The 26049-nt window shown below is 40.8% G+C and overlaps 3 protein-coding genes across 4 annotated transcripts; all 3 read left to right on the forward strand.

Annotated features, from left to right (window-relative positions):
- Positions 1 to 127: 127 nt before the first annotated feature.
- On the forward strand, positions 128 to 8565 carry LOC108111902. The gene is made up of 7 exons (XM_017221539.1): positions 128 to 2131; positions 2309 to 2635; positions 2978 to 4781; positions 4971 to 5190; positions 5247 to 6065; positions 6165 to 7142; positions 7196 to 8565. Exons 1-7 carry the CDS (start codon positions 303 to 305, stop codon positions 8356 to 8358), a joined length of 7140 nt encoding a protein of 2379 aa, XP_017077028.1. The 5' UTR covers positions 128 to 302; the 3' UTR covers positions 8359 to 8565.
- Positions 8566 to 15221: 6656 nt separating this feature from the next.
- On the forward strand, positions 15222 to 21915 carry LOC108112037. The gene is made up of 2 exons (XM_017221783.1): positions 15222 to 15799; positions 21049 to 21915. The coding sequence occupies exon 2, from the start codon at positions 21076 to 21078 to the stop codon at positions 21607 to 21609; it is 534 nt and encodes a 177-aa protein (XP_017077272.1). The 5' UTR covers positions 15222 to 15799; positions 21049 to 21075; the 3' UTR covers positions 21610 to 21915.
- Positions 21916 to 24498: 2583 nt separating this feature from the next.
- Positions 24499 to 25513, forward strand: LOC108111919. Of its 2 annotated transcripts, none has more exons than XM_017221559.1 (3): positions 24499 to 24610; positions 24674 to 25077; positions 25142 to 25513. In XM_017221559.1, the coding sequence occupies exons 1-3, from the start codon at positions 24585 to 24587 to the stop codon at positions 25231 to 25233; spliced, it is 522 nt and encodes a 173-aa protein (XP_017077048.1). In that variant the 5' UTR covers positions 24499 to 24584; the 3' UTR covers positions 25234 to 25513. The 2 variants fall into 2 exon arrangements, with proteins under 2 accessions (XP_017077048.1, XP_017077049.1); XM_017221560.1 differs by having other exon boundaries at positions 24516 to 24610; positions 24703 to 25077.
- Positions 25514 to 26049: the final 536 nt, after the last annotated feature.

Here is a 26049-nt window from a genome sequence, read left to right on the forward strand (position 1 = left end):
GCGTGACGTCAGCTCAAAGTTTTTTATACACTTAGAGAAATAATTCGTACTTAAATCATTAAAAAACGTAACATGGCGAATTCATTTTATAAATAGGTAGGCCTTGATTTCCTTTTCAATGGTTTTCCCGTAATAAATATGGCACATAAGGTGCACCCAAAATTTTCAATGAACCCACAATCCCCAGATAAACCAGCAAAAAAAATTCAACCAAAAGCAAAGCAAGCGAGTAGAAACATTCCAAACAGTCCAAGGATAATACCACCTGCATAATCCTGAAATAAATCCATGAATATATCATAATGGTTCGTAGAAGACTTCTAACAAACTCGGCCAATCAGGCTTCCATCAACGCCTACCAGCAGTTTTGGCAACAGCAGCACTTTTCCCGAGCACCATTGGTTGCTGCGATGCCTGAATATTGGCATTCTGTGTGTAACAAAATGGGTGGCGCGATGCCACGAATGGCGATAATTGCCCCACCGGAAGTCAGTAGCCGGAAATTGAGTCGTCTTCGTCGTCAGTTGATGAAAGCGCCCAGGGATACGGTGCCGATTCAAAGCTTTATTCCAAACTATGGACTTCAGCAGCAGCTACCACAAGTGCAATTTCAAAGAAACTATCATCAGAACGCAGGAAATGGGTCCTATCCAGGACAAAGTGCTTCCAATGCAGCACTTCTTAAGCCAGGTTGCATTTTAGCCGCCTGTCAAAGCCAGTGCTTCAGAAATGTTTCAGGAGGAGGAGGAGCGGGAATTCCACCCACAACCACCCAGCAGCAAAATCTACATTTAAATCAAGGCAATATATTCCATTGTCCAGCAGTAAGTCCCATGCAATGGCAACAACAGCAATATCAAGTGCAGCAGCAGCACAAGCAATTCCTGCTAGAGCAGCAGCAGAATGCTCTTCCTGTTGGTATCCTAAAGAACTCCTCAAGGATTGGGATGAGCCCACATTTTGGAGGTGATTTACAGACCTCCAATTCCCTGAAAACGAAAAGAGTTACGATCAAAAGTACAACTGCTCCAAAAGCCAAGTATCAACAGCCCACAGTGGAGCAAATAAAGATCAAGCCCGATGTACCACCTAAGCCAAATAAGAAGATCAAGCAAAATCTGTTGAGGAAAGAACGACAGCAGCTTCAGCAATTGCAACTGCAACATGAGCTTATGAAGCAGCATCAAACTATGCAAAATGAGAAAGAGAAAATGCAGGATCAGAAAAATCTACAGGAGCTACAACATCAAAATGAATTGAAGAAGCAGAGGAAATATCAGAAAGTCCACCAGGAACTGGATCAATGTAAGAGCTTTAATTTCGGAAAACTAGCAAACCGTTTGATAGAAGGCTGTGGCTGGAGTTCTGATTCAGAAACTCCCATGTTTGCGGCAGCGAATGCCAAAATAAATTCATCAAGCCAGCAAAATATGCCACCAATCTTAAGACCAGCTCAGAAATTAAGGTCTAGAAGCTTCTCCTATGTAGAAACCAAAGATTTGCAAACTAAACCAGACAATTTAGAGCATAACAGATTGGGTAAGACATCTTCGAGACGCTTCTTTGACCGCCATGTCCGGAAATGTGAGTTGGGAAACGAAAGCAGTACAATGACCCTAACTACAGAGCAGCAAAAGTCAAGAACTCAATTTAACAGTTGCACTTCTCTGACCGACAAAGCCACCAATACGAAGTCAGATCCTATAGATGACTTTTTAAGAAAGGGACCCCAAAAAGCTGTATCTGCCACGTCGGCAACTAGTAAGGGATCAAGAAAACTAAACCTCAATGAGCTATTGAGAAATGAAAAGGTCAAGGGACTGGAGGGCAATCCAATGTGGCATTCCCTCATGCAACTTGTGGCTCACATGTGTGAGACGAGGGAAAGTGAAAAGTGCGACAAGGATCAGAAGAGTCGATTGAGAGCAGGATCCGGTTCCGATGGTCTTCAGAAGCAGTATTCCGTATATCTGATGGTTACATCTGACGAGGAGGATGAAGACAAGTCTTCCGCCAAACCGACAGATGAGCAGTCAAGTATTGATACAAATGTGGCCAACAATGAAGGGATTCGTGGACAAGATGACTATGCCAATCGCTGTTTCAATGTCTACCAGGCAGAACATACCAGGTAAATTGAATAATACCATGCTAAGTATATCTCTCGAAATTTATCAAAAGGCCTAAAAGTATGTAACGATGTAGTTAAAGGCATTTGGCCCGAAGGATATATTTGCCAAACAAGAAGCATACTTTTAGGTACCGCATATAACTTTTGATAATATATATTAAATATTTACAAACTTAGGTCACTTCGCCGCAGACGGTCACAAAAGAAGTTGAATCCCCGCTTGCGTGAATTATCCATTCCTTACCCCAGCACGCAGCCTCAGTTGCCAATGAGAAGACCCCTCCACTGGCCTAAGCCCGATTTCTCCAAGCCACTAGTTCGATCGAACCGTACACGCAATTCATCTCGTGTTCGTATCCGCTCCTCAACCAAACAGGCTGTAAAATTCAGAAGTCAGAAGTTTTTAGGCTCAGCCCTTGATGAGAAACGCAGCTGGCGGTTGTGGCAGGATCTTCCGATGACTGCCAAAGTTTTGAATAAAGCTTATAGTCGCATGCTCAGGAGCTAACATTTGAAACATTATTTTGTTAACTGACAATAACATTTCAGATCATTGATGAACACAAAAGCACAGCTTTGTTCTCCCAAAGAATGTATATATATTGAAAAATCATTGGGAAAGAAAGCTGCGCTCAATGTTTCGTCTTTGCTCTGAAATTATTTTCGTACTAGAAATAAAAGACTGCTTGTTCTACTATAATCTTTAGATCCTAAAAAGATAAGTTGTGTTTTGTTCATCTGTGATTTTAAAGTCAGCCCCAAACCTTAAATATGTCGGGGTATACCTAAGTCTCTGTTTTTGTAAAAATACATTTCTAAATTTATTGTAACCAATTTATTTGTTAGTGAAGTGTCAAGAACCCAAGAGATCGGACAATTCCTTTCAATGGCTGCTCAATTTTCTAACAAATATCTGACCATCGAGAATGCCACCAGTGGAAGGAGCACATCTACGGACAACAACGACAATCATGGAAGTGTTTCGTTCACAGGATTTGGATCCAGTTTTGTTGGCTTGACTTTCATCCCTGAAAGGAGGAAAAGGGTTTGTGGTGGCGACGCCGAATACTATCAGCAAAACAACTTACTGCGAAATCCGTTGGTCGTAAGGAGTGGTGATTACCCAGATGACGATGGATGCCTTCCCAGCTGTCCATATTATCAGGGAATGAACCATTACCAACCGTCCCCAAATCCATACCAAAAACAGGATAACCAGCTTTCTGGAGCAGCCCAGCATCAACAGGCTTATTACGATAGTTGTTATGCCCCGCAGGCTAGGAGCCAATCAGCACCCAGGGATTTAAATGAAAATAATTGTGGTTGCAATTCTCCGACAGCCAGAAGAGCCTACAGGACAGCCTCGTCTCACTATATGGAATACAAGGAGTTCCAGCATAGTCCCAAAAGAAATCCTATCCCTGACAAACAGCGGTATAATAAATATCCTCAAGAATCACAGAGATCCAGTCGGTTGCAAAAAAAGAGCTCCGATTGTAGTTGCAGATCTGCCGAATCTCAGCAAGAAAGAAATTGCGTTCAGAGAACTGAACGGAAAATGTGTTATGGCTCCGGATCTTCCGAATCCCAGCAAGAAAGAAATCGCGTTCAGAGAACTGAACGGAAAATGTGTTATGGCTCCTCACCGGAAAGAACCAACCGGTCAAGTAAAAAGAAGCCCGAATGTAGCTGTGATCCTGGATCCTCACCTGTAAAATATCGAACTGAGAGAACTAATCGGGAGCAGAAAAGGAGTTCTGAGTGCGAATGTGATTCTGGATCCCCACCTGAAAAACGTCGAGCTCAGAGAACTAATAGGTCACAAAAAAATAGTTCCGAATGTAGCTGTGAATCTGAATCTTTAGCAGAGAAGCAGCAGGTTCAGAGAAGCAATCGGTTTCAGAAAAAGACATCCGAATGCTGCTGTGGAGGTGCCTCTCAACCAGGAAGACAGCAGTCAGTTCAGCGAAGAAGTGCATCCGAAAAACGGAAAACCCCTCAGGTAGATCCAACTTGTTCTGTTCGCTGTCATGCTCGTTCCCATGTAAAGGGACCACCACCTCCAACGGCCCCGAAGCGGAAATGCCCATGCAGTTCGCCACCACCCACTAGTAGAAAGCCCACACCCAAATCTCAATCACCGAGTTCCTCAAAAAGAAGCAAGAGAAGATGTAGTGTCTGCAATCGCTGTTCTGATGAGGATAGCGAACCCAACGATTATATGGAGAGAAGTCGTTCCCGCACTGAAGCTCTGAGAAATCCTTTGGTACAATCTCGCTCCAGTTACGATTGCAATGATAATCTGTCAAACTATAGCTACAGTGATGAGTATCCTGTCCAACGAAGAATGAGATCTTCAAGCCCCAGGAAAACCAAAGCGGAATGTCGAAGTTGCTCACGTAAAGAACCACCGATCTGCTCGAACGAAACACTGGTGGAAAAGCCAGTGAAAAGCTATCGTTTCAATTGCGCAGAGAATGGAAAATGTTCGTCTTGCCGAAAACTGTGCCCCAAATGCCATAAGGTGCAACCTCAAAAACCAAAGAGCTCGTCGACCAAGAGATGTGCTGCATCTATCGCGCAGAAGTGCTGTCCCATGTGCGGCCTTCTACCCATGATGCCGAATATTTCCATTCCCAATGTTAACAGTGTAAGATATTTGCAACATAATTTAATATCCATATCCATATTTTATTTGATTTTAAACCACTTACTCTTGCAAAACGATTTTAGGATTCCGAATACCCTTAGTATCTTCAGTAACATCTTTATTTTTAATCCTCAACTATTACTTAATCTTTGTTTTGACTTCACATCAAACTCATTTTCCTTACATTAGGGCAACCGCATTATCTACAAGACCCTGGGACGATGTCGACCTAGGAAACTACCCAAGTCCAAATACGAGTTGACCATTTGCTGCAAGAAGCGTTGCCAGGGGGGCCGCAATTCTCACTACATGACGAGCACTATTGCCACGAGTCTGAAAAGAAGAGCCAAGACGGCGATGACTGGTGGTAATCCGGTGGCGCCATCACGGATGTCAGGTCACAGACAGGGTAAGTATATTCCTAGCCGTTATGTATATCGTGGACTAAACGAAGTTCTCTTTTAGGTCTGAGACAATCCCTTTCTCCAGCTCAAAATGTGACGAGTCACTTACAGCCTGCAGGATACATAAAAAGCCAGAGCAGGGCTGGTCAAGCCCATTTTGAGCCAGCAACTTCTGATCAACAACGAGAAAGACCAGCTGCTCCACCGCAATATAAAATGCGTTCTCCTTCTGCCAGCCTAGTGCAAAAATCAGAGAGAAGGGTTCGTGAAAATGAACCAACACCTTCACCCCCTCCTAAACAAAGATCTAGATCTATAACGCCTGGTGTAGAGGTACGTAGTTCTTCACGACATCAAGAGTCCAACAGAGTTACTTCCTATCCCAAGGATCAGCTGCAATCTCAGAGATCTCAGCCGGATCCACCGCCTTCCTATAGATCTCAACCAGAACTAGCATCATCTAAAAGATCTAGACCTGAGCCAGAAATACCAGCAGCTAACACAGCTCCAGTCTCATTGGAACCGCAGGTATCAGAGCCCATTCGACGTGGAGCTTCCTATTTGGGCACCGAGGTTAACCCCTTCTACAGAGGTAGCTTCCTAAAAGTGCGTTGCTCACGGGACTCACACCCGAATCGCTTGAGTCCCATTCACCAAAGGGGAGAGAAGATCATGGAGATGCCTAAATTGACCAAAGCTCCAGCATTAGGCATACCCTTAAAATATACTAGACTGAGTCAACTGCATGCCTGGGTCTTTGGAGATCCATTTGTTAAAGGAAATGACAATTTGGGAACATGGAGTTGGCGGCAAGTTTTCGGACGCAGAAAGAAGAGTTCTGCAGCACCCAAGGGAAAATCCGTTAAGACGATTGAAGCCAGCACAATATAGGCAACGAATGTAATGTCCGAATAGAAACACTTTTTAAAAATGAAAAAATTCGTTAGAAACAAAATTATGGGCCACTACCGGAGCTCGGAGCAAAAAAGAACTAGAGCGGGTAATGAGAGTCAAACTGATATCTCCCAAGATAGTCAGGACAAAGTGTGCCCTAACGCACGTCCTGCTACTCCAAGATCATGTCCTGGTAGCCAGAGTTCACCAGAGAATATGTACGTCCTGAAGAACTGCGATCGGTGTCAGGATTATACAGTGACACCTTGTAATAATGGCTGCAGGTGTCCTAAGAGGGGAACGCAATGTGATGGTCAGTGTGATATTCCGCATCAGGAAAAATCACAATTGCCATCTCAAGAAACTCTCTCAGAAGCAGTGACACCAAGACTAAAGACTGCAAGTCCATCGAAATCTTCATTTGGGTCAAACACATATCGTCGGATGGGTGGCAACTGTCCAATTTGTCAGCTTTGCGGACATGGAGAGATCCAGCAGCCGGGTCAGAGTATGTGTGCCCAGTGCAATGAGAAGATCCAAGCTGCCGTGGATACTTACTACGTTCAATGCCAGGGACAATGCCAACAGACGCCTGGTCAGCCATGTCCTTATCAACAGGATCACTTGCAGGGACAACAGGTTCAACAGGCACAGCCACAGCCACAGCCACAACCACCTGGTCAATGGCAACAGTTGACTGGCAACCAGCAGCAGCAACATCAGCCGCAACCGGGTGATCAACCCTTCAACATCATTGTCCTCCAAGATTGCAACAATCATTCGCTAATCGATCAGTTAACAACGGCAATAAGTCGTGGAGGAGGTCAAATCCATACACCAACGGGAGCACAGCGATCTGAGTCCAACTTCTACCCGAACTACCCGAACTATCCTAGCCATCGGAATAGCTACCAGGGTAATCCTCTAACTGGCTATATAGACTACGAGTACTTGGACCCTCGTCGCCCGGGCTATGACGGTTATGAACCGGAAAGAGATGACAGATATGACTACGCTTACAACATGAGTCCTTGGCCAATGGATCCCTACTACCCAAGGGATGGTGAGTTGATATAAAAAATTGCGTTTTTATAGTTTAATTTATATACAAACTAGGATATGAAGAGGAGCGGTATGACAATGGCAACTCTTGCAACAGCTACGACTGTCCGGCTAAGAATGAACTGGATTCATTGGGCAGTAATCAGTATAATGCAACGAATCAATCACCAGGCATCGACCAAGCTGAAAGTTGCCCCGACACCTGCACTTGCAATTGCCAGTTTTGTCGCAAGGCGTTCGATACTAGGGAAAAGCTGGCTATGCTAATTGCCCAAGCCCTCGAGATTTTCATTAACAATAATAATTCGAAGCAGAAAAATCAAGAGGTCCCCAGAAAGCATAGTGTGCTAGATCCCAGGACCAAAGAACTTAAGGTCAAACGAAAGAGTAGGAGTTCGGAGTTAAGCGGAAAAAGATATTCAAAGCCCAAGAATGACAGTAATTTAGGGACTGCAAAGAGCAGTAGATCCAAATTTAGTTCACCCTCGACGCCAATCTCCAAGACGACTTCCTATCACAGTAACAAGAGTGCCACGAAATTGATGAGAAATGGATTACACACCTCCTCTAAGGATACCTCGGTCCAATCCATCACCGATCAGGATAGTATAATATCTCGTTCCAAGGACCTAACGAAGCCTCCATTCTTTTTGCCCAATTGCCAGGAGCACCGCTGCAAGAAGGACTGCAAAGGTGCTTGTTCGCGATATCCGCATGATTGTTCCAAGGGTTGTAAGTCCATCTGTCGAGGACCCTGCTCCAAGTCAGGAGGTGGCGATGGCAGACATCGCAGCAAGGCATCCAAAAGCAGTCAGCGACTGGTTAGCCGCTGCTATCAGTGCAACCAGGGTGAAGGTCGTCAGTGGCGGGAAGTGCCAGAATGTCCCAATGGGGAGAAAAGTGGTGGAGCCAATGGTGCCCCCGGATGTGCCGGTTGTGGGAAAGGCAATGATCGAAGTCTAGGTGGCGACGGTCGGGAAGCCCTTTTAGGACTAAGTCCCATTGCTCATTATCGACCCGGAATGATGAAGTTTCCTGTGAACTACCTCCTGCCGCGTACAAATTACCGACGAAGTCTGGTCCGCACAGCCGCTGGAGTTACCCTGCACCAGAAACCCTATCTGGATAAGTCTGATGCCAAGGATCTTCCAAACTTTCCTTGCCGGAAGAAAAGTAGCAGTCCAGATTGCCGAACGCCTGTCAAGAAGTGGCTCTGACCTCCAGAGTGCGTCTCAAGAAGTTATGCACTATAGAGTATCGAAGATCGATCAGGATTATCTTCGATCGATATAGTACATAGCCTTGTAGAGTCGCGTAGTGGCTTATAGTTGAAGTTCTCCAAATTTTTAAGTATTATTTCCAGTATTCCTAGCAATCATACAGTATTTACTATTTGCAATAAACCAGTCAGTAAGCAACCCCAAAGATAAAGAATCATTTTTAAAGAATTAATCGGGATAAGTTCTATATTAATAATATCACAGTAAAAAAACATTCTTCAACAAGTTGATCTTATAACTTTTAACCTTATTATATCCTTTTCTGTTCCCCAAATACTTGTCAACCTTGCCACAAAAATTCTTCAAAATATCTATTTTAATGCATCTATTTATCTATTTCCATCATTTGCAACAATCCAGCAAATTTCTAACTAACTTCTGGATCTACCGGATCTTCCGGCTTCCGTCTTTCGCCCATCATTGGCTTTGCCGTTTCCGCTACCTGTGGCCCAGATTAACCGCTTTGAGAGAGGGAGCGGTCAAATCAAAAGACGTGGCCAGCAATGAGCCGGGACAAAACAATTAACGCCGCAGGCGTTTCCTCATCGCCACCGACCAAAAATCACTAATCACCGGCAATATTTTGGATGTTGCCTACTCATACCTGAGCGGGACGTGGCCGGACAATGGGTCCGGGATCGATCGGGATTCGGCCTGCTGCAGCGGCAGCTTCCTGCGCTGCATTTCACACTGCCACGCAAACGAGAAACTAATTTGGTTGTCCCGCTGCGTTTGCCTTGCCACATGTCCTGCGGAGAGGATGTCGAAATGGGTACACCTGGAGAAATCAGTAAAGTAGGGCTAGAAAGGATATAAAGTAATATTTATTTATAGATAATAATAATACTATGGTGAAGATATGAAAATGTATGATTTTATTCTTCGTAACCGTTGTCTTTTGTTAGGTTTGGGTCAACTCTATTAGGCTTTTCACATATATTTATTGCTAATAGAAAGATGCTTTGGTTGGAAAAATCGTAAATCAAAATCGAACTGTTATATAGGCAGGATATTATATTCTCAGTTGAAATTCAAAATTTATAATTTACCTTAATATTTATCAACATAAGATCTATATAGTAAAATTAGACGCACTAGCTATATATGGTGATCTAGAAACCTTGATAAATATTTCTTAAAATTCCAACTTTAACCTCAGTGTAAAAATGTTAATTGCAACGCATAGCATTCTACGCACTTTCCTCGCTCAGCAGGACATCCTTTTCCTTGTTATTGTTGTTTGACAACATTTGTTTTTACAATTCCCTGCGTTCATCCTCGTCCTTTCCATCTACCCCCAGCTCCTGTTTTGTATACAGAGTACGCGCCTTCCCTGCTCGATTCCCGTTTCCGCTCAGTAGAAGCCTTAATTTCTGCCCCTTCCTCCCCCCTCTCTCTCTCTCTCGCTCTCTCTTTATCCAACGAGCAACAGATGATGATTCCTGGTTGTTCAGCTCCTGCAGGAGGAACTAATCCCATGTGCTATAGTTGCTGTTGTTGTTGTTTGGCGAACGGGATGCGGGACAGCAGGCATTTTATGGGCAGGAAATGCAATTGTCTAGGCTCAAATATTTGCCAAATGCACCGAGCCATTCATCCAGCGGATGCCCGTATTCATGAGTTTTCGATTGCTATCTGCCCATTGTTATGTTTGTCTTTGCCAAACTGAATCCGTTAGTTATATTTTACTTTCTATGTATGTATATGTATGTATGTATGTATGTATGTATGTATGTATGTATGTATGTATGTATGTATGTATGTATGTATGTATGTATGTATGTATGTATGTATGTATGTATGTATGTATGTATGTACAGTTGAAACTACCATTTATGTAAGCCTTTAAATATTTAAAGTGTTTATTAATTATGAATCTAGCACAATGGCTTCCAATCATGTTAAGAAGTTAATTACTCACTAAGGGTTTAAGCTTTAAGATTTGCTTAATAATAAGTTAAATCCTAAAAAAGTTTTGTTACTTCTTTATTACAAATAGATGGTTACAAAGTTTAATGAAAATATTTCTTGCTTACTCAGTCATTTACTTTGCTTTATTATACCCGTTACTCGTAGAGTAAAAGGCTATACGAGATTCGTCGAAATGTATGTAAGAGGAATGTAGAAAAACAACCACTAGAAAAATGAACATTTTACAATTGTGTAAAACAGTAACGGGTATTTATAATCCCTGATCTTACTAGGAAGAATAATATATATTCGGCGTTTGTTTGGGTGGCGTTGGCAGGAGCCTCATGTGGGTCCTAGGTTCTGGACGTTTATTAAATAAAAAGATACCCGTATGGTTTTCAGACTATTTTACCTAAATTTAGTTTACGTTTGCTCAAATGGTCGAAATAAACATTAAAATCTATCTGATTTTTACACTTAATATAAACATTAGAGTATAGCGACTAAATCAAATTTAAATACTATATAACCATAATTGATATGCCTAATTACGACTATCCAGCTAATTGCCTAAAGGTATTTATCTAGATTTCCGCTTTCCAGAGGTAAATATTTCCCTAAGCCCTTTAGCACCTACTTCCTACCCTACTTCCTACCTTACCTACCTACCTACCGACTTCCTCTCGAAGTAACCCGCCGCCTACAATCGTGATCGGATTGGATCTGTGTAAGTGGTTTAACTAACAAAGAACCGTCGCCTCATTAGAGATTTCCCTTCGGAGACAATCCAGCGGTGAGCTTTCCTCGACTCTTTATTGCCGGTTCTACTCGTATGCGTGCGATTGTTCTGGGGCATGTTGTTTGTGGGTTTTGTGTTAGTTTATTGCCCGGTGGGTTGGACCACAAACCATTTACGTGACACGTTTTGTAAGTTCCCATTGTTGTTGTTGCCGTTAATCAGATTCACGAAGCATTTCTTCACCGCCGTTCTCCTTATTTACTTTCATTGTTATCATTTGAAAATGCCTTAATCCGAATTTATGAAACGAAAGCGGAAGTCGGCAGCGGCCGTGGCTGTGTCTGTGTCTGTGGCTGCGGCTTGTTGCCCTATTGTCTCCGGTATTCGGTTCCCGGTTTCCCAGCTCCCGGTGATATACCCATCAGATCTTGCCTTGGAATCTCTTGAATACACTGAAAAAATAAGCGTTATGAGATAAAATGCAACCCGTTTTACTTAAAGCTTATTTAAGCTTATTAAGCCGATAAGACACATTTCTTAAGTAAGTTTATCTTTTAACGAATAAAAGAAATTTTACAAATGTTTTCCTGGGTTAAGACGAAACTTTTTTTTAATATTTTTTTATAACAAATTTGTAATTAATTTCAAGAAACCATTTATTTTGAAACAAAAATTTCTTTTAACAGTTTAAGTTCTTTTCGATAATAAGAAAACTAAAATATGCAAGACAAAGAACTCCACATTTTTCTGAGTGTATAATCTGTGTGGCATTTTCATTGCTATGTTTGTGTTTGCCAGTTTCTTTACGAGCGCGTCTTATTTTTCCAGCTTTTTTATTTACGGTTACTTGATTTTGGTTTTATTATTATTCTTCTGATTGATTCGAACGTTTTCGTAATAAGATTTCAGTTGGAAATTTGAGAGAACCGGGAAAAACTGAGAAAAACGCGAGGAAAACCCAACAAAAGCCGGGGAAAACATGACAGCTGCTGCTATGCAACGCCTCGCGGCCGACAATTCTACGAAGGAAAACGCTGAAAACTTTATGACGGAAGATGCCACACAATCTGTTTATTGATTTATAGTCTGGGGGAAAGTGCCAATAAAATGCCGGGCACGAAATGAAGGCTGGTCCTGGGATTACTTTGCCAGAGGGGAAATCCCTCTATGCGATCGTTAAAATTACTATATAGTATTCTGGATCTAAACTCTGTATATTTTTGTAGGCCTTTAATGATGATCACGAGGCATCCCTCTAGATGGAGTCGAGGAAATCTTCGAAAATATTGCTATGGCTCGTAAATCGTTTAGTTTGGGGATGGTTTAAAGAACTAAAAATAGATGGCGACACCCTGAATATTGGATGGATATTTTTGGGAATTTAATATATATCCACGGCACACGCTTCCCATTCTCGATCTCAAATCTCCCCAAAACATCTGCCAGATATATGTATATACCATAACATAAGTGTAAATTAACTATCGTGCTCGATCATGCTTGTGGGTTTAACTTCCTTTGCCCCGGCAATTTATGCGCAAACACAATCCGGATCCGGGCACGTAATTGAAAATCAACAAAGCTAAGCAAATATCCAGGCATTCCTTTTGGGCAATTATCAGCCGGACACACACTGAAATTACCTCACAGAGTCACGTACGTTCGCCTAAGTAAACATCCTTTTCATTCCTCTCCTTCCAGAGTATTTTTCTTATTTTGGCAACTCTCATTGCACATCCTGTCCAGAAAAACCAGCGATTCTTATCGCTTTCGAGACACCCGTCTCTAATGTGTAGATTCAAATTCCGATTTCTGGCCAGACAATAGGGAAGAAACGTTGCAATTGGATGCAAGACAGCTGCTTTGGCTTGGGCTCGTATGTGGACGGGATGAGCAGGGGATTAACTGCATGTGCACTGCGAGAAATCATTGGTGTTGTATGATAAGCATGCTTGGTTTGTGAAGGGTAAATCCTAGATGATTTGAAGTGGGTTTAGTTGTTATTTTAAAGAGTAATATCAAAAAAATGTATTTTGTTTTATCATTTATCTCTCCTATAGTGTTTTAGTCCTTAAAAACTGAAACATAAATTCAATAATTTGTTCTGTTTTTGTTCTTAAAAACTGAAACTGAACTGCCCTTACTTCCACTTAAGTAAATAGTAAGTTTTTGAAGATTAACCATAAGTTTATAAGGAGTGCTCTTGTTGGTAGAACATTTAGGACAAATGAAAGTTAATTTTTCTCCGTGTCTTTATCTGCTTTCCTGGTCCTTCGCATCGCAATTAGAAATGATTAGAGCGACGCCGCAATCAATTAAGGAGAATGGGTACCTACTCAATTTATTTGCCCGGCGATCGACAACTGCTGATAAACAAGCCATTAGATGCACTTGAGATCGCAACAGGACACCGCTTCAAAGAGGAGGTGCAGCATCTGCGCTGCAATTCGAGTGCGTTTTATCCTGCTGCATCCGCACCTTTTTGGAGGCGTACGCGTGCCCGTGGGTCGCAGGTCGTAGGCGTGGTGGTGGTGGTCCTGCAACTGCTCATAAAATTTCCAAGTAAAACTGGCGTAACTCGATCAGCGACATGATCCCGCTTCACGCGAGGATTCAAAGGATTTGGGCACGCACTTGACAGCTCTCTTTCTCTCGACGCATATGGCTGACCTACAGTATATATACCAGATATATATATATAAATATCTGCCATATGGTACGATTACAACACGGATCCTCAAGGATCTCCAGAGATATCCAGAAATCGCTTGGCATGCGTGTCAGCCGCAAAAACATTGAAATGCTTTTTAGGGCTCAACAGGAAAAAGGATTTCCTGTAATTACTCGTCGATCAATGCTGTCTGAATAATTAGGAGTGTTCAAAAAATATTAATGATGCAGTTACTCTACCGAATAAATGAATGCACAAGTGCTTGGGTCAAATGGTAAGTCATTGGAAAATGTTAATGAAAATGCTGATAAATTAGGTGACAAGTCCATGTGTTGAGTTTGTACACTCATCGAGGGCTAGTCAATGAATTTCGTTAGGTAAAGTAAGGGGGTTTGGAAACTCCAATCTTAAATTATTCATAAAAATGAAATATATGTTTTATTTATAAAACCATTCTGACACTTCTAGTGACGAATAAGTTTAATATATGACTTGTAGAAACATCAGCTAAGTTTTGATTACAATTTGTGCTTTGACCTCAAAAGTTCTTAAAATTCTGCTATATTTTGATGAGTAAAGTTTATTTACATTTATTTAACATTTCTAATATGTTAAATGTTCCAAAAAGGTTTTTTTTACCAAATTTTGAAACCAATTCATAGGAGTATTTCGAAGAAGAAAACTAATGAATACTTGATGACAGCTTCAGAGGAGATTTTTAGAACATTTGGCTGCTGGGATTAACCCAAGGGATTGCTTTTCTCCCTTTATATGGCTATGCTTGTTCTCTCGTTCCTTAATCCCCCTATAAATAAGAATACAAATACCAAAAAGTCTGTTTTAAAATCTCTTAATCCTTGAACAAAAAGTTCATGCTGCCAGAGGCAAAGTTAACCCACATTTTTGTAGGCCAAGGGATGATCGTTTTCATGTTGCTTGTTTCCTTCTTTCTTGAACCTGGGAAACCTTTACTCCATTGACCTCTGTTGTTGACTCAATCAGGAGTATAAACTACCCGATATGCGGGCCGTAAAGTACACAGAAATGGAGTTCTAGGTCTATATGTGATATAAAACTGTTTATAAGTTGCCCATCTATAATTTATCTATGTAAATATAAAATCTATGTGATATAAAAAAGAAAATATTCACATGTGGTCATGGTCAGGATTATACATATTTTTTTAAAGCATATATAAAAAACTATATCATACATATTCAGTAATATAATAAATCTTAATGTGCAGTTGATTAAATTTATTTTTATATTTTTCATCATTTAGTTACAGTAAATGATCTACAAACGTGCCCGCAGCTGTTAACCCAAAAAGAGCGGAGAGAAACCAGAAAGAAACCGGGAGAGTAATCCGCAAAAGAGAGTGAGAGCATGCGCAGGGAGAAAGAAAACACAGAGAGAGAGAGTGAGCGGGCGGTCAACAAAAACCGCTGCACGAGCACGATCGCAATCATTTGAGTTGAGAACGTGGAACGCGCGTGAACAGAACGCAGATACAATTCCAGCTTGCGATAGATTTGCAGTGCGCATTACTCACTCATCCGCCAGATACGAAGATACATTTCGCAGTCCCCGGCGAGACGACTGCAACTGCCAAACTGGATTTACCACCCAAAAAATAATACAACAAAAAATACAATAAAAGAAAACCAAAACAATACCCACAACTACAACTTGTGTTAAGTGAAAAACGAAGCCAATTGCAGCAGCAACAAAAAGAAACAAAAACTTTCAAAACCCGAGCCAAAGCGAAATAGAAAAAGTAGTTCAGAGCGTGAAAAATACGTTACTTGCTGCAAAAGTTGTGAAACGTATCCGAGAGATACACAAGCCCATTAGGAGAGCGAGCGAGAGCCTAGCAAAGTGCAATTTCCAATAGCAAATAACCATTTGAAAACATATTTATAAACCAACCGAAACCAAACAAATAATAAAAGCCTGAAAAATTGAAAATCTCCAAAAGCTAATTTTCCAAAAACCAATCAGCCTCGACGGAGATTCGAAAGACAAACTATTGTTGGATTAACATTTTTTCGATCAAGGTAAGTCGGTTTACATATTTATTTTGTATTTTTTTATGGCCCTCATTAACACTCCAAGTTAAGTGAACACAAAAAATAAAACCCAAAAACATTCCGAAGGTTTGACTTGACTTGGCTTTTGTAGTTGCTAGCTGTCTTGGAAGTTGTCTGTCTGTTTTGATGTGACTCTGGCTAATTGACCTCCAAACTTGTGTTTTCATAATTGAGCCAAAACGAAACTTGGTAGTAGTAACAAATTGAAAGTTAACGAAAGGGTTTTCAAGCAGGTTAACTTGGGGTTATAATGGAAAATGCAAAGAGAAATTTTGGTTTACTTTTTGAACTGAGTTGGTTAGTTTGATTTGAAGATGGATAGGTATGTGGCTTTAAGGCTTCCTAACCCGAGATTACCGATTTAGTAAGCTTAACCCGGTTTCAAAAACACCTTTTGGCTAACAACCATAAGAACAGATCAAGCCCTTTTAGTGATCTTGATATACCATATAATTTCGTTCTGTGGAGTAACAAAGCGACACTTAAAATGCCAAGACGGCAGCTGCAAAAAGGAAATTTTGTGGCCAAGTCGATAAAGATGCATTCGGCTGGATGGTTTTCGTGGTTATCCCCAGTTATTGCCCCGTTTCTCGTTTGTTCTGTTCTTCTTCTGTTCGGTTTCACTCATGAATGCGCGCGCATGCGCAAAGGATATATAGAGAGAGGCGTCAGGCGTCGAGGGTTGCTGGAGTGTTTATTCTCTGTAATCTTTGCAGCTGCAGGATCCTACCATATGCACCTGGCCTCGCCCGCCTTAATTAATTTCCCAGCTGACTTAGAGCTCTGCTTCGGCTTCATGGAAAACAAGCAACAAAAACAAGAACAAGAACAGAAGAAGGAAATGACAAACCTCTGACTATGCCGCTCATTTTTTGATAAGCAATTGAGGGGTGGTGGAGGAGGGGAGGCGGGTAGGCACTTCCTGCTGACCGAAGGGCGTAGCTTGGAGCTGCAATGCCTCACTTCACGGTGACACGTGCGAGGCGTGAACGCCCCCCTCCTTTCTTCGCCCGCCCCTACCAAATGTTCCTTCTCAGTTTAATTTACTTGGCCAGTGCACATTTGACAAGACTCAAAGCGATTCGAAATGCATTTGGCGCCATTTGGCCGCACGTACTTATATTTTTAAACGCATCACCGACAACAAGACCGAAAGTCGTCACACATCCGTCCATCACACATTGGGGGCCACAGAGCCAGGCACTTAGAGAAAAGGTGTTAAATTTAAGCAATATCAAATATCAATAAAAAGATTCCGAAGTTAAGTAAGGTAAAAGAAAGTATTAAGAAAGAAAACAAATATAAAAATCTATCTTTTTTTAAACTTGCTTAATTTCTAATTTCTAAAGTAGGGCTGGTCTTTCTACAGTTTTCCTAATTTTAATCACGAAATAAGAACTTAGAAGTGCTACATATATTGTAACTGTAAGTCATTTTCCATCTTCACTTTTGATATCTTATCATAAGTACTACTAAGTACAGATTTCTCTCAGTGTCTAGGGGAAATGATGAATGGGGCTGTTGGGGGCAGACAGAGACAGCGAGACAGCGAAACGGCGGAACAGTGTCGCAGACTGAGACGGCGATAGCAGACGTCAGGCAGACGATGCATTTTCGCTGCCTCGATGGCGTTACATGATTTGTAATATCAGCAAACATACGTCACAACAACAACAACAACAGCAACTGCAACATGACAACATGTGCATAAATGGAATCCGGTTCGGATTCAACTTCTAGACGAGCGCAACAAAAATGTTTATTTTTAACAATATTCAGCAGATTATCATCTGTCGTCTGCGTTGCACTTCGATGAATGAACGGGTTTATTGCCTTGAAAGCTGGCCAAGAAAATGAGAATATAAATTTTAGATTATCTACAGGATATACACAAAAATGCCTAACTTTTTAGGCAATGCTATTGAGATTTCCCCAAACTTTTATTAGTCACTTATCAAGTTCTTATCAAGAATATTATCAAGGCTGGTAAAACTTATTTTTCAGAAATTTATACCCTAGAGAAAGAATTATTTTGCTAAAATCTGGAAACGTAGGCAGGACATGAATAAACATGAGTTTTTGAAAAATTGTGTGCCAAATTATGTGTCACGGGAGTCGCTTGGATAAATTCACGAACAATTTTGAAAACCAGGCAGAAGAAACTGTTTCGCCGAGCGGAAACCGCTGAAAAGATGAAAAGGGAACCCTGGAGAATGAGGAAATTGTGGGGCATAAACACCCGCCGACAAAACAGACAAGATACACACTCAAAAGCCGGAGAATCACATGTATATACTCGTATATTTGGCGGATAGCAAATTACGCACTTAAAGTGCTCGCCAAATGACAGGAAACGCGTCATTTTTACGAACTTCAAATTACGATTTTTTTACGTTTCCTTGTCTTTTGCACACTTAAAACTCTGCGTGTGTGTCTGTCTGTCTTTTAGTAGCTGTTACTAAGTATCTTGGGAAGAGAGACAGAGCGAATTCTTTTTTCGTGAATGTAATTAAAACTGGCGCATTTCCTCATTTATTTGTGCGAGTGTATTGGTGGGGCATTTCCTTGAAACAAAAAGGGACAAACGGCGGGGGAGTGTGACTGCGTGTGCATCCTGTGCTCTGGCGGATATGCGAACGTTGCACTGACGACTCAACTTCCTGCCATTGACTTTTGTCAACCAAATAGTAACTGAAAACCATTTCCCTTTCCTTTTTCCCTTTTCCTTTTCCATTTCCATTGCCATTGCCATCATCCTCCACCAAAAACAACGACAAAAACACACACAAAGCGTAGCGTGAAAAACAACGCGTGCTGAGCACGAGCTGCCGATCAACTCGAATGTCAATGCCATATGCTATATATCTATATAGTAGGTAGGTACATTCCCCTCCCTGGACAACACGAATCAATCATTTTGAAACTCAACTTGAATGGGCTGTAGAGAAGGTGTATTGAAGTGAGCGGAAACCTCGCAGACAGATCCATTTTGCAATTGCTGACTAATGCGCTCCGCTTTTCCGCTTTTCACACGCTTTTCCCGGGAGCGCGTGCGTGGGAGTGGGAAACCGAAATGAACTTCAAGTGTTTTCATTGGCTTCTAACGTGGGCGGAAGTGGATGCACATTGAAAGATTATTATCATTATTTTTAACGATTTAGCAGTATAAAAAATATGGAAAAAAGAGATCTTAAACAGCTTATTCAGAATGGTTTGGTATGCTGTTAACTGATTTAAATAATCTTAACTGATTTTAATCTTACTCATTCACTTATGATCTTTCAATCTGTTTGTTGTCAAACTAATAGAAGTTAAATTTGTAATATATAGTATATATAGTTAATTTCCCCACTGCATGACTACCTCATGGGTGGGCTTCCCTCTTCTCTCTGTAAATTTCAAATTGAAGTGAAATAATTGAATTCATAGAGCAGCTACAATTATATAGTTCGCCCGCTGTGGACCGCCCGAAGATCGGCGAAACTTAGAGATTTTTAATGGGTCATCCTCCACCAGGGGGGCTTTTCTTCTAGGGCTTTGTTATTTCCACCTCTAATGGTGTCTGAAGTGTCGCTCAACTTAAATTTCAAATAGTTAATGGCATCCGCTGTGTGTGATTCACCTTTTAGTTTTTATTTTGTTTGATAGGCGTGGGCCGCTTTCTCTTCAACATTAATCTCAACTTTGGGTTTCGATAAGGGTCTATCACCTGCACTTCTAGGGTTTGCTGCCCTCCACTGCTTTCCAATTATTTGATAAATAAATATATATTTTAAAGAGGAAACAAATGCGGAATTAACAAGAAACCAGAACATTCTTGACATATTAGAATTTCTGATAAAAACACATTCTTGATTTCCTCTTCCCCTTGTGAATAATTTTTCGTGGGAATTTCTCTTTGGCCGGCAATGAAGTGTGTAATTAAAACCACTGCGACTCCTTACGCATTTCCTTTGAACGGAAGTTCTCCGGGGAGTTCAGTCAGGAAAACTATTAAGGTTCCCTTTTGGCGAGCTTGAAATCTGGAAGTCTCTGGGCTTCCGCTGCTGGCTTCTCTTCCCATTTCCATCCCATTGCCATTCCCATTCCCATTTCCATTCTTACCCACATTCGCATTGACACCTTTTATGATCCGTCGGCGGATGTTTTGCTTGCTGATTTGTTGTTTTTTTTGTTTTGTGAATAACCCCCCTGCCCCCTTTTGATGCCTTGACTTATTCCACATTTCGGTGGCTCTTTGTTTTGATCGCCACATTCGCAGCTGCCAATTGGGCTGGTAATTATTTCCGCTCCACTCTGCTTTTGACCCAGCCCCCTCTTGCCTTCTCAGAGCCGGATTCCCCTGATCTCTGACCAATTTGTTTATAATCGTAATCGATGCTTGGCCTGCGTTTCTATGTCAGCCACATGCCGATTTTCTACACAGCAGCTCCGCCCCCTTCGGTTCTCCCTAAACAAATGTGACCGCCGCCGATCGATATGACAGCCGCTTCGTAATGATTATTCAGCGCTTCCTTTCGCGTGTGATCCGCCTCGAACCGCTGATGCCGCCCATTCCGGCAACAAGGTCAGATTTAATAACGAAATATAATTTCAAAAAGGAAGTGCTTAAACGGTCTAACGAATATCGGACACTCTAGTCGTTAGGCTTCCCTTAAAACAATGCAATTTTCGAAAAATTAAAACTACTTGATGGTGAGGATTTGAGCAAAATCTATTAACATATGCGAAGAAATTAAGCATTCCCTGTAAAAATTACATAAATATGAAATATAATTTGTGCTCTACAAGCTAAAAAATTGTATTGTTGTCCAAAAAATAAAAATTTCCTGTTTAAGTACTTGAAGTTCTTCCAAAGAGGCGATTACTAAAGCAGTAATTCAACTTCAAAAATCCCAACTCTGTACTCAACATTAATCATGAATAATCTTGCTTAGTTCAGCAACACACCTCATGACTAATGCGGCATACCCCATAATCGTCGAAGAGCAGGTTCAACACACTTATGATGTGCACAACGCGGCGTATGCGTATTATTATTCGTATATACACATATTTATATTAGTATATGCTTGTTATTGTTTCTTGCTGTTGTAGCGATTAAAACAATTGCTAGCTTGTGAAAGCATTTCCGTTGTACTAACCACTCCGCAGCCCCCTTACCCTACCAAACATGAATCACATCCATTAATCAGCAATTCTTACTCCACTTTCAGAACAACAACAAAGCGAACGGAAGCGAAATGCAAGTGGAAGCCAGCTATCCAAAATACGCCGGACGTGTCCCACCTTTGGACCTAACCCAGGTGAATGGAGGTCAGGATTTGTGGGGCAGCAATGGCGGTGGCACTCCATCCGCAAAGCGCCATCTCCATCATCCCTATCAAATGCTGGACAAGTGTCGCGGCGGAGTGACCCTGATCAGTGCCCACACCTCCAACTCCACCAGCACTACCATCTCCTCCGATGACAATAACAATCGACTGATGAGCGGAGATGATGGTACCACCAGACTGCTGCATTCCATGGGCTCCGATGGTCTGCCCTTGGACCCGCGGGATTGGACACGAGCGGATGTTTGGAAGTGGCTGATCAACATGGCCGTATCCGAGGGACTGGAGGTCACGGCCGAACTGCCACAGAAGTTCCCGATGAATGGCAAGGCCTTGTGCCTGATGAGTCTCGATATGTACCTGTGCCGAGTTCCTGTCGGCGGCAAGATGCTCTACCGGGACTTCCGGGTGCGACTGGCCAGGGCCATGGCCCTGCTTTCCTAGGGTATTGATACCTTTACCCGGTTACTCAGTACCATCTCTCTGGTTGTACATATCTCTAGGATTCGATTAGTTTAGTCTAGTTCGGTTAGTTTTAATGCCTAGTCGTCTAGTTTTCTCGTCTAGTTAAGTCTTAGCCATAATATTCTGCATTTCAAATATTGTCAAAGATTGCTTCAAGTTTTTAAGTTTATAGAAAAACTTAATTAATTTGAGCAAAATGGTAAAAAGAGTGAAGTTAAAATGCTGTCCTATTAGTTGACTAAGTTCGCATCTGATGAAAATATAAAATGAAATTTTATAAATGAATAAAGTTTGTGTTTTTATTAATGGGAATTAATACATAAATTGGACTTTAATTCGATATTTGATAACCACATATTTGACTAAATGATTTTTTAACATCCCATTTTTTAGCTAGAAACTTCACATTTTTGTTGGAATTACTCATTATTTAAGAGAATGAATAACTCCAAGTACTTATGGACTGATTAAAAATGCCTTATTTGGTAAACTTCCAGTTTAAATTTTTGGCATTTTGTTATTTTTTTAATTGTTTGTCGGTTTATATAACTATTTCAGTTAATTTCCTTATCATAGAACCCTACAACTATGCATATTCAGGCTTACTCATATTTTTGTAAGCCTAGCAAAAACTTAACCCCAGTCTTGAGCCCTCTTAAGTTCTAAGCTTTTTTCCACAGCCATTTGGCAACCTTTTAGCTTGCATAATCTCTGATCTCTGTGTCTCCTCGGCCATTAGACATTGTTCTGAAATAATCCCAGAAAGATACCGCACTGGTCTTGGGCAATTCCCACTCTCTTTGGGACTTAATGTTCTGTTTATGTCTTTCACAATTTCCCCCCAGACGAACTCACATTGACAAGTGAAATATACGCTTCTGCCCAATTAGCACATCATTAAGTCCCAACAAATGCCCCAAAGTTGAGAATTTTGGATGGCTAGAGGGGTACGAAGATGGACCCCTCACTACACACACACACACTCACACATATATTGAAGACACACAGACAAGTGTAATAAACTCTTTGTTATTGTTGGCCAGAAGTTAGTGCTAGCATTTGTTTAGGCCCCGGCCATATACATAGATCACCAGAAAGTGTTTATTTTCCAAAGACTTTTCTCGTCTGTGTGATTAATGAGAGTGGAGTGGGGGTTATATGGGGGAAACTGGAGTTACTTCACAGCAAATAAAGAAAATCAAATGGTCAGAAATGGTAGTTGTTTAGCAGTAAACAAGGAAAATCAAACAGATAAACAAAGAAAGAGGTTTTTCTTTGGAAAATAAATTATATTTACAAATTAGAGGTACAAATATTGGAAATATCATCAAAGGATTATTTGTTTATAGTCTGGAAGCTATAGAGTTATATTAAAAATAATAAAAATAAATCAAATATATTTAGTAAGTAGTTTATTTCCCTGCATTTCCTTTAGTTAAATAAAACAAAAACGTAAAATCAAATGTCAAAATGGGGAAAAACATGCATTAAATGGATTTAATTGTAGTTTAAATTTTTGGTAATTCAAGGCGCTTAGTTGCAGTGACTAAGCAATAATTTCTGTATTTAAAAACTGGTTGTTAAAATAATGAGTATCTCTTTCAAACGAAAAATTAAATACACCAAAAAACAGAAATCCCCCAACAACTTCTCATGTTAGATCCGAATTTTCTCCATTTAAGCTACTGTTGTTGCAAAAAAAGCGGAACAATTATGACAATAACAATAACAATAACAATAACAATAACGGATAACGATAATCAGCATCGGTAGTCAAATAGAACCCGGATAGATACAGAGATACAAAGATACATCCGTGAGTGGGCGAGTTATAGAGCAATGGCATATATATATATATATATATATATACTCGCATATACAAATTCAAAGCGCTCCATCCGCCCGTGCATCCGCTCATTTCATTTGGGGTTTTCTTTTTTGTGCCTCCTATGAATGGGCAGATACACAGATGCATAGATACCCAGATACAGATACAGATACATTTGGATGCTCTTCCTGCTGTTGCCGTTGCTACTTTTTCGCTCCATGTGGCTCATTGTCGCTGCTGGGTTTTGTAAGTTTGCATTTAGTGCAGTTTGGTTGTTGGGCTGTTGGTTTTTCGGGAGCATCCGGGATGTTGTTAAAGGTAAAGGAAGTGAGACAAATGACCCAGACCCGATGAGTTCCCCTGGATGGTCTTGGTTGTTACCTTGTAAAACAGAAAAACCAAAAACAGAATCCCAAACATAAGCAACAGATGTCGCACAACCTGACACATGCCACAGCCACAGGGGCACAGTCCACACAACCTTGTCCACCAGCTGACGCTGGCTGCATCCAAAGACCTCGAAAAGGGCACAACAGGAATTTCAACTCCAATTACAGATTCCGAAGAACGGGAATTAGTCAAATTCAGGCAGGTCAAGTTGACTGCCAAAGGAAGACGAGTGCGTGTTTAAGATTCATAAATTTGTACATTTTGTTTTTAATTTGTGCTAAAAATACTATTAAGCATTGACAGAAACTCGGAAAGCTTTATTTATTTATACTCAAAAGTATTTTGATAGCTTCCTCCTACTTATTTGGAGTATAATAATTTCTTAGCTTTGGAAATTCCTTAAGTATTTATTTAACTACAAACATATTCATAATATTAATATGACTAACAGCTGGTTATAATAAACAGCTTTGATGATAATCATTTTAATAGGTAATAAATAAAATTCTAAGAAAAATGTGTTAAATTTAGCAATAAAAATTAGTCCCCAAGTCTTTTTAACAGACGTAACTAACATAAACTTTTGTAATTCTAAACTAAACCTAGTTGTTCTATCCAAAAAGTAGAAACAAGTTGCCTGTAGTTTATAATCAAAACAAAACTTATAGCAATTTTTTAATAACACTAATTACTTACTACATTTATAAATTCTTGAAAAAAGTCAACAAATTTCAAAATGCAGAAAACTAACAGTTTTAAGAGGTTGGTAAAGGCTAAACCAGCCTTTTTCTTTTTACTAAACTTCAGTACCTTTATATATCTCAGTTTTATACCCGTAAAAATCTATCAATCAGTCAGTGCTGTATATATGACCTGCATATCTAAGATGCCGCGGGATTCTTTTAAGCCAAAGATCGATCACAGTTTGCTGATCGAACAGGCCGTGGTCTCAGCTGTGGATGAGACTCTGCGTCCCTTGGACTATGAAAAACGGCAGCAAGAAGCCCGTGAGATTCTTCTCAAGTCGCAGGAGAACCTATTCGAAAAAATGGACGTAAGTCAGATATCCTCGGAGAAGGAGGCTTTACTAACGGACGATGAAGATGATGGTGAGATTGGCAATGATCCAGTGCGTCTAAAGTCGCAGGTTTTACTCGATGAGTATCGAAAGCGGTATGAAGATACCTCCAAGACGGATATAACGGATGTCCTACCCATCAAGGAGATAAGTATGTTTATTTACTTTATTTAATAACTTAATTTAAGTTTATCCTTAAATTAAATCTTACCCAGGACAATATGCTTGGCTTGTACTCAGTCTTTTCTTACTGGCCTGTAGTGTCTTTGTGCTGGTCAAGTGCGGGAACCATAACTATTTCCTATGACAAATCAGAAATCGTATATATATATATTGAATCGTGGCGAATGTGGCGAGCAAAACAGAACGGCAGATCAAGTGAATCATATAAAGAGCGGGAAAATTGAGGAAACGGTGCCGCTTATGTAAAGTAGAATATCCGCTGGCAGGCGAACGGAAGGCGAGGTGCGAAAACAATAAAAGCGGACGGAAGTTGGACAGGGACGGAAACCGGCGACGGTTCCGTCGATCTTTGGACTCTTTTTCCTAACCAATGCCACAATAATAATAGTTTACTATAAACCATAGACCAGCTACCGGACTTCAATCTTCTGCCTTCTGTCTTTTGCCAATTTGTCGAAATGCTTTTTCCGCTTTTCCGGCAACGTATGTAATTGAATTTCGTTTCGGGGAGGAAATGACTAAGCCAAAAACAAATTCTTCAAGTGCCCCAGTGGAGGAAGCTCGATAGGATGGGTTTTCAATTGCACCAGAACACTCCATAGCAGTGTTATATATGAGTATATATATATAAGTTTTTTAATTAGTTCATTGCCTGCACTGGCGCGATATTTCCCACGAAACTTCATCTGCTTATGGGGTAAACAAATGAAGTGAATCAACAGAAAACAACACAAAGAACAGATGAAGTAATATGGAAAGAGTTTTTCGAAAGCCACACACAATGCTCTTCGGGCAGAGCCACTTGTTGTTTGTTTGTTGTTCTGGCCCGAAAGAATATGCTAAGCATGTTTCGGGGCATCAGCATCAAAGAATTTATGATCCCCCAAACCCTACCCTATCGACCTAATGCATATATAGAAAACGCATCATTACGGCCCAC

The sequence above is a fragment of the Drosophila eugracilis genome, unplaced genomic scaffold (genome assembly GCF_018153835.1).
Source record: "Drosophila eugracilis isolate 14026-0451.02 unplaced genomic scaffold, ASM1815383v1 contig_90, whole genome shotgun sequence".
Classification (NCBI taxonomy): domain Eukaryota; kingdom Metazoa; phylum Arthropoda; class Insecta; order Diptera; family Drosophilidae; genus Drosophila; species Drosophila eugracilis.

Bases quoted from the DNA above. Each gene is read 5' to 3' on its own strand.
- LOC108111902 (XM_017221539.1), top strand. From the start codon at position 303: ATGGTTCGTAGAAGACTTCTAACAAACTCGGCCAATCAGGCTTCCATC. The intron at 2,636-2,977 runs CTAACATTTGAA...TTTATTTGTTAG, and splicing joins TATAGTCGCATGCTCAGGAG to TGAAGTGTCAAGAACCCAAG. The intron at 4,782-4,970 runs GTAAGATATTTG...TCCTTACATTAG, and splicing joins CCATTCCCAATGTTAACAGT to GGCAACCGCATTATCTACAA.
- LOC108112037 (XM_017221783.1), top strand. From the start codon at position 21,076: ATGCAAGTGGAAGCCAGCTATCCAAAATACGCCGGACGTGTCCCACCT.
- LOC108111919 (XM_017221559.1), top strand. From the start codon at position 24,585: ATGCAGAAAACTAACAGTTTTAAGAG. The intron at 24,611-24,673 runs GTTGGTAAAGGC...TATATATCTCAG, and splicing joins AAAACTAACAGTTTTAAGAG to TTTTATACCCGTAAAAATCT. The intron at 25,078-25,141 runs GTATGTTTATTT...AATCTTACCCAG, and splicing joins CCTACCCATCAAGGAGATAA to GACAATATGCTTGGCTTGTA.